Below are 7,198 nucleotides of genomic sequence, written 5' to 3'. Positions count from 1 at the left end.
ATGAGTCCAATATTGAATAGTTTTTGACTTAATTATATATTATATATATAATGAAAATGTTGGCTCAGCAGACTCGGTGTTCCCTCGGCAGGTCAAATCCTCGTCCTTAAACCCACCGCTCCTGTAGCAATGCAGGAGCATCTCACATCGGTGAGGCTAGGGAGTCTTCTCTTCCTTATAAGGAAGTGGGAGTCTTCTCCTACCAGTGACGCGTTTTAGAAAGCAAAACCGTGAGGGGTTGTTGCCGTGCGGGGAAACCCCGGGGCAGCCCAGAGCGGACAATATCACGTGGGCGGCTCCCTAGTGCAGTTACCGGTCCAACAGAAAAAATATTTTTAATATTTACGATTTATACTTTTATAGTTATTTATTTATATATATACTATATATTTTGGGTTTAGGCTGTTCAAATTACACTGTATAATATGTTCTGAATTAATATGTTCTTGGGTGTTTTTGAAATATATATACACGTATTAATCCAACTTTAATATGAGTTTCTGGACAAGAAAGAGGGTAAGCAGTTGAAATTTCATTCTAAAACCTTTTTTTTTTTTTTGTCTTTTCATGGCTTATGATCTGTCAAATTTGTAGTATTCTTTATTGGTTTTGAGTGTTTATCTTAAAACTCAAGTTTCTTGGTTCTTTGCTGTAACGCCCCCAAAACCCCGTAGCAATGATATTGTCCGCTTTGACTAACTTGCCCGCTCAACCACAAAGCAGTAGCCGCACAGTTTTGTTTCTGGCAGCCGCACAACGCAAGCCCCAAAACACGTCATAATTTATCATGCATACAGTTTAAACAACACACTTCACAAAGCTAGTGGCGTACGAGAGATGACTACCTCACACAGTATTACCCGGCGAACTCACACAGCATGTCCGCACTTACGGCTTAGACAAACTCACAAAGCATGTTTGTCTTTATGGAATCATACCATAGTACATCCCCATTGCCACACGACATATTTCATAAAATAAGGCACGTTTTTACGCAAACATGATATTCAATTTTATAGAGAAAAATCCAGCAAGCTTGCATATAAATGTAAATAAAATGTGCAACCATTTTTTAGAAAAGTCACGTATAACTCACTATACATGGCGTAGCCCAAACCGATCTTTAATGTGGCTAGCGTCTCCCCGATTGGTGCCAAACTAGCTACGTTGAAGAGCAACGTCAACTCTCATTACAGCGTCCACCGTCGCCTTCTCTCACAGTAGTTCTCCTTCTTGACCCCAAGCTACACATAAAGCTACAAACTCCCATTTTATACTAAACCCCATCGACGGTTTCACGGAATATGAAACGATAAATCATGATTAATAGTCGTAGATTTCATGACCATTAGGTTTCCTGTCATTAAATTACATTTAGTTTCTTTTTTTTCTTTTTTTTTTGGGTTATTACATTTGCTCTTGGTGTAGATCGAACACATTTGTGGAGTCGTTTAAATATGTTGGATTTTAAATATATTGGATTTTAAACTGTCATACAATTTTTTTATCGATAGTCTGTAATTGGAACCATAACTCTTATTTATTCAAATTGTATTAATATGTAAAGACCAAGTGTAACATGTATCATCGTTAAATCTTATCTTATAAAACTAGTGAAACTTCAAAACCGTTAAAATTCATGGCTCCCGCCGCATTGCGCGGGTACACTACTAGTAGTTCATTAAGAGACAACATCTGAATTGTTAAGAGATGATATTGGTTTGATAAAAAAAAAGTTTACCTCTTAATGATTCTAAAACCATTTGAATAATTTTGTATCATGAGTCTCCCTTAACCATTCACCGCCCTAATCTTATTGTAAACAATTACCAAATAATTATATTTCATTTTTTACATTATATCATGAAAGTCTTTTAATCATTTTGCACCAAACCATTCAGCAATGGCCAAAGAATCCCTTAGTGTATGACAACTTCTTTCCCTTTTTAGAATGTTTTTATGTGTTCATAAAGTTGTATGTTTAGTTTTAATTTTTATTAAATTATATGGTATTCACAACATGTTCACAAACTATATCAAATATCATAGATCCACAATTGTTCACTTGTGTGCACAAGTAAAACAATATTTTAGTAGACTCAGGGTCTATCTAATAAACGATTACTCGATAAAATACTTAATGAGTCACTTTACCTTATCGGATGAACATGACAATGTTTGAGAATCTTACCCGATAAAAACGATGACAATGACAGCGGGTCTTATCCGGTAAGTAAGAGTGAAGACTCTTACCCGATAAGCATTTACTGGATTTGAACCTGAGACACTTGACATTGTTGACATCCTATAAACCCAATTTTATTGTAGTATCTGTTGTATTTTAAATGTGCTTGTCAATTAATCAACACAAGTTTATCTCAAAAAAAAAATACTTAAATCCCAAAGTTATCTATAGGTGTGTACTGGTTTTCATTTTTGTAACTGCCGAATATTTTAATTTCTAAAAACGAAGCATGACTTCATATATCTCGCAACACACTGCTGAACTCAATGCACATAATTTATATCTCATCTGTAAGAATCAACGGTTGAAATTTGTGATCCGTGAGATCAACAAAGCCATGATCCATGTCGCTTTTAACCAACCAATCAAATCAACCTAGATTGCGCTATATAACGTACTCAACATAGCCTCATTTCACGCACCAAAAAATTTAACTTTAGACCCCTTTTTCATCCAAATCTCCTTTGTTATCTCTTTTCCGATCTTTTCTGTGTCTCGCCACAAATGGCTGTCAAATCGTTGATCTTGAAAAAAGTGTCGATGGAAAACAACTCAAAGAACATCAATAGCCCCCCAACTGATGCACCAATGGTGGAAACAAGCAAGAAAAGACGGAAGAACAAGAAACAACCCGAGTCGTACAGAACCTACATCTTCAAGGTCCTGAAGGAGGTCCATGGGGACATTGGGATCTCCAACAAGGCGATGGAGATCATGAACTCGTTCGTAAATGACATGCTTGAGAAAATCGCTCAAGAAGCTTCTAAGCTTGCAAAGTACAACAAAAAGAATACAATGTCATCAAGGGATATTGAGACTGCGGTGAAGCTTGTGCTTCATGGAGAACTGGCTAAGCATGCTGTCCATGAAGGCAACAAGGCTGTGAAGCACTTTGACAAGTCTTAAGTAGACTTGCACTAGGGTGGTTTGAGTCTTTGTGGTGGCTGTAACAGCACAAAAGTAATGTAAATAAATCGGTGTCACAAAGAAGTTGATGTAAAGCTTAACTCAGATCAATATGGCACAATGGAATGGTAAACATAATCTTATCCTATCCATCTGATTGCTTGAGTATATCACTACAGTTCAGTCTTAAAAACAACATATAACAACGAATTTAACTGGTAAATCATGTTAGAACACCAAATAATGTAAACCAGTGTTCAAAATTGATACCCAGTGCCCAGATTAGGAAAGAGAGATAAATGGAGCGATTCAATGATCTTAAAGTCATCGAAAGTGAAAGAGTTGATTTTGCCAATCTAGTATATTCGTGAACGAAAGGGCGTGGTATAAATGAGTTGAATACGAGGGCCTGAATGGAAATTTACAAACCCTCCTCCGATCATCGTGGCTATGCAGGTTTCAAGATGAGAAAGAAATCATACCCTTAAGCTTTTCGAAAAAGGATATGGATCTAATCCTTATAGTTTAAAGAAATATGTAATTAGTGCAACTCTGTAAAATAATCATCTGTATAATTCAATATCATAAAAAAGTATGGTTACGATCATCAAAATCAGACCACCACCGCTAAAATGACGGTGGCGTGCAATTGTGGTCATATTAGGTCGTATGCTGAACTCACGATATTGGAGAGATCTTGTGAAATAAATATTTGCTATGTCCAAGATTGAGGTTAGAACATCTCCAACAGATTTTCTAAAATAAAAAAATGGGGTTTTTTGTTTTCTATTGTGTTCAACAAATTCTCTATATTGTTTCTTAAATTAGAAAAAAAACTCTAAAACTTGTTTGTAGAGGTAAATTAATTTTTAATTCATTTCGACTAATGAGATTGAATTGTTCTTATTTTTATATAATTTATTTTAAAAAATATATTAAGTTGATAAATTTATAAAATATTTTAATAATATAATAGATGTTGAAATCTCTAAAAATAGAGAATCTGTTGTTAGTAAAAGAAAATTTTAATTTATGTTATTTATCTTAGAGAAATCATAGATAGTTTGTTGGAGATGCTTATAATTTGTTCCATGACACACCAAACATGAGACTATTTATTTTTGTCTCATCTCGTCCCACCAAATTTGCATACCAAACGCACCCTAAAAAGGCTAGATCAAATGAATTTCTTGACATTCTATTGATGGATGGTACTTGATCGGTTTAATAATTTGGGGAAAAAGTCCTTTAATATTATTTATTTTTGTAATGATTAATATATATTATAAGATATTGATTTATCAGTCAAATATTATTTATGAGTTAAGATATTTTATTACCGTTGATTTTTTAATTATTATTAATTTAAAGATGAAAATCTCTTATTATCATTTTCACCGTAACTTTCTTTTTTATCGAAACTCAATCGTATCCTAATAAAAATCAAATGGGTTTTTATATTTAATTTTAATTTGAAAGAAACAAAGTACATATTAATAGGTGATTTAAATTAATTTTTGAATATTTTCAAGTAAACTTTACGGTTGACCGCCAAGAGTTTCGAGTAAAATGGTCAGAATCCACCGTCCAAGTTGCTCTCTGAAAATCAACGGCCAGAGATCATAATCCGTGTCTAAGATATCTAACCAATCACATTAATCATCTACAGCCTATATAAACATAACCCCCAGAAAAGCACCAACAACATCAAAAACCCCTTTCTCTTCCCCTTTCTGCATATCTCGATCCTTCGTTTCCTCGACTGTAGCAATGGCACCAAAGGCAGCAGCCGCAAAGAAACCAGTGGCGGAGAAAGCTCCGGCGGAGAAGAAGCCGAAAGCCGAGAAGAAGCTCCCAAAGGACGCATCTGCGGCGGGAGCGGACAAAAAGAAGAAGAAGCACAAGAAGTCGGTGGAGACTTACAAGATCTACATCTTCAAGGTTTTGAAGCAGGTTCATCCTGACATCGGGATCTCTAGCAAGGCGATGGGGATCATGAACTCGTTCATTAACGACATTTTCGAGAAGCTAGCACAGGAAGCTTCTAGACTCGCAAGGTACAACAAGAAGAACACTCTGTCGTCAAGGGAGATCCAGACTGCGGTGAGGCTTGTTCTTCCTGGTGAGTTGGCTAAACATGCTGTTTCTGAAGGTACCAAGGCTGTGACTAAATTTACTAGCGCTTAGAATGCCTTCGATTGTCGGTTTCGTTTTGAAATTAGGTTTTTGTTGATCTGGATTTTGTTATCTGATGTAATTACTGGAAACGATCTGGTATTGTTAAGAAATTAGAATGTTTGATTAATGGAATATCATAGTTGATCGTCTTACTTATGTTCTTTGAAATTTTAATCTTCGTGTATGGATTCTGGTTTTGTTTTCTCCGTAAAATGCTCCGGTTTCCGGCGACGTCCTTAGTCTCTTTGGAAATCATTTTCCGGCGAACTCAAATCAGAGTCACTGAAATAGAAATCGAACTATGATATAACAAATTCTGATTTGATAAAATCCTTTTAAAAAAAATATCATGTGGATTACACAAATGGTGTATTCGACGGAAACTAGTTTCATCATTTAAGCTTGGAATACACTTTTTTGCTTTATGATTTTTTTATCAATGTATTTGGTCGGTTGTTGTAAACAATACGATTTGAAGGTACAATAATTCAAATTTCCTTCTTTTGTTTTAATTGGCTGAACAAAAACAAAGGCAAGGGTCCGCTTACCTGTAACTCACTGGGTAATATTTTAGTTGATTGAAACAAAATTGTATGTAACAAATTTTCGGAAACTGTTGTAATTTTCAGTTATCGGGTAGAACTCTTTGTTATTGTGATTATTTTTTCTGTTATGGTTTTCAGTTCTTTGTTGTGTTCATCTCATATGGAATTGCCTTATCACATTAATAACCTTTTTTGTTTTTGATATGTATATATATATGTATGTATTTTTAGTAGAATATTTTCATAATGCAACGAGATATATTTTGTCTCAATCGATTAATAGGTTTTGAAAAAAACATTTATATAAACATTTATAGGTTTTGAAAAAAAAACGTTAACATTTCAAAATGTTGAAGTTTGTTAGGTTTTGTTACTTTTATCAGCGTGAAAATTGAAGTTAAAAATTTAGTTAAATTGACATTTTTGCTAACTAGATCTAGATGGATTAAAACTATCGAACATTCATATAACATGATGATGCGTGTTGTACCACTTATTTTTACCTATTACGTATACAAGCAATCAAATAAGCTTCATATATACAAGCATTCACTATGAGTTTACTACAAGCGGTAATTAAGGAATGTCGATGGACTATGGAGTGTTAACGAGTTACTAAGGTTGTTAGAGCAACTCCAATCGAACGGCAAAACCCTAATTTTGCCGTTCTTTTGGATCCAATCGCACGCCAAAAACACCAAAATTTTGCCGGAGGAAGGAAATGAACGGCAAATTTGCCGTGGAAGAGGTGGACGGCAAAAGGTTGGAGTTGAGTATCTTTTTGGTGTTAACGGGCCCACTTATTTGGTGTTTTTTTTAGCGTCAAGGTTGGAGTTGCCCTTAGAGATAGACATATGACTTCAATCAAATTCTATATATCTATCCATATTAATATTTAGAAAAAACTTAAAAGAGACTATTAAAATTCCAAGTTTAAAATAAAAATATGTTGGATTAGTAATTAAACTCTAATTTACAAAAAAAAAAAAAATTAAAAAAAAAAGTTGGTACAGTGCGGTATTAACGTGGTACATGACTTCTAATACCATGTATTAACCAAGTTTAGATAGTTGATACGGTACCACTAACCTATTAAATTGGTACCAACTTAAGACATTGTTTGACAAATATAGTTACTTTATAAGCTAACTTATAAGGTAGCTTATATTTTGGATGAATAGAATTTAGCTTATAAACTAACTTATTAAAACGATAGTTAAAGTTACTTAAGAGAATTTTTTTGTCATTTTTTTAATTATAATCCTCATTAATATTAGTTATTAATAAATTAAAATTAAAATAACAATTAAACAAAACAAAACAT

At 33.9% G+C, this 7,198-nt stretch overlaps 2 protein-coding genes across 2 annotated transcripts; both read left to right on the top strand.

The window, feature by feature from the left end:
* Positions 1–2,749: 2,749 nt before the first annotated feature.
* On the top strand, positions 2,750–3,151 carry LOC112524736 (late histone H2B.L4-like). Its single transcript, XM_025134693.1, has one exon. The coding sequence runs from the start codon at positions 2,750–2,752 to the stop codon at positions 3,149–3,151; it is 402 nt and encodes a 133-aa protein (XP_024990461.1).
* A 1,709-nt stretch (positions 3,152–4,860) lies between these two features.
* Positions 4,861–5,483, top strand: LOC112524379 (histone H2B-like). Its single transcript, XM_025134170.1, has one exon. It carries the CDS (start codon positions 4,922–4,924, stop codon positions 5,336–5,338), a length of 417 nt encoding a protein of 138 aa, XP_024989938.1. The 5' UTR covers positions 4,861–4,921; the 3' UTR covers positions 5,339–5,483.
* Positions 5,484–7,198: the final 1,715 nt, after the last annotated feature.

Source organism: Cynara cardunculus (genome assembly GCF_001531365.2).
Source record: "Cynara cardunculus var. scolymus isolate 2C chromosome LG 13, CcrdV1, whole genome shotgun sequence".
Lineage (NCBI taxonomy): Eukaryota > Viridiplantae > Streptophyta > Magnoliopsida > Asterales > Asteraceae > Cynara > Cynara cardunculus.
This window is presented reverse-complemented; position numbering and strand designations above follow the sequence as displayed.

Excerpts from the sequence above, each read along its gene's own strand:
- LOC112524736 (XM_025134693.1), top strand. The coding sequence starts at position 2,750 with ATGGCTGTCAAATCGTTGATCTTGAAAAAAGTGTCGATGGAAAACAAC.
- LOC112524379 (XM_025134170.1), top strand. The coding sequence starts at position 4,922 with ATGGCACCAAAGGCAGCAGCCGCAAAGAAACCAGTGGCGGAGAAAGCT.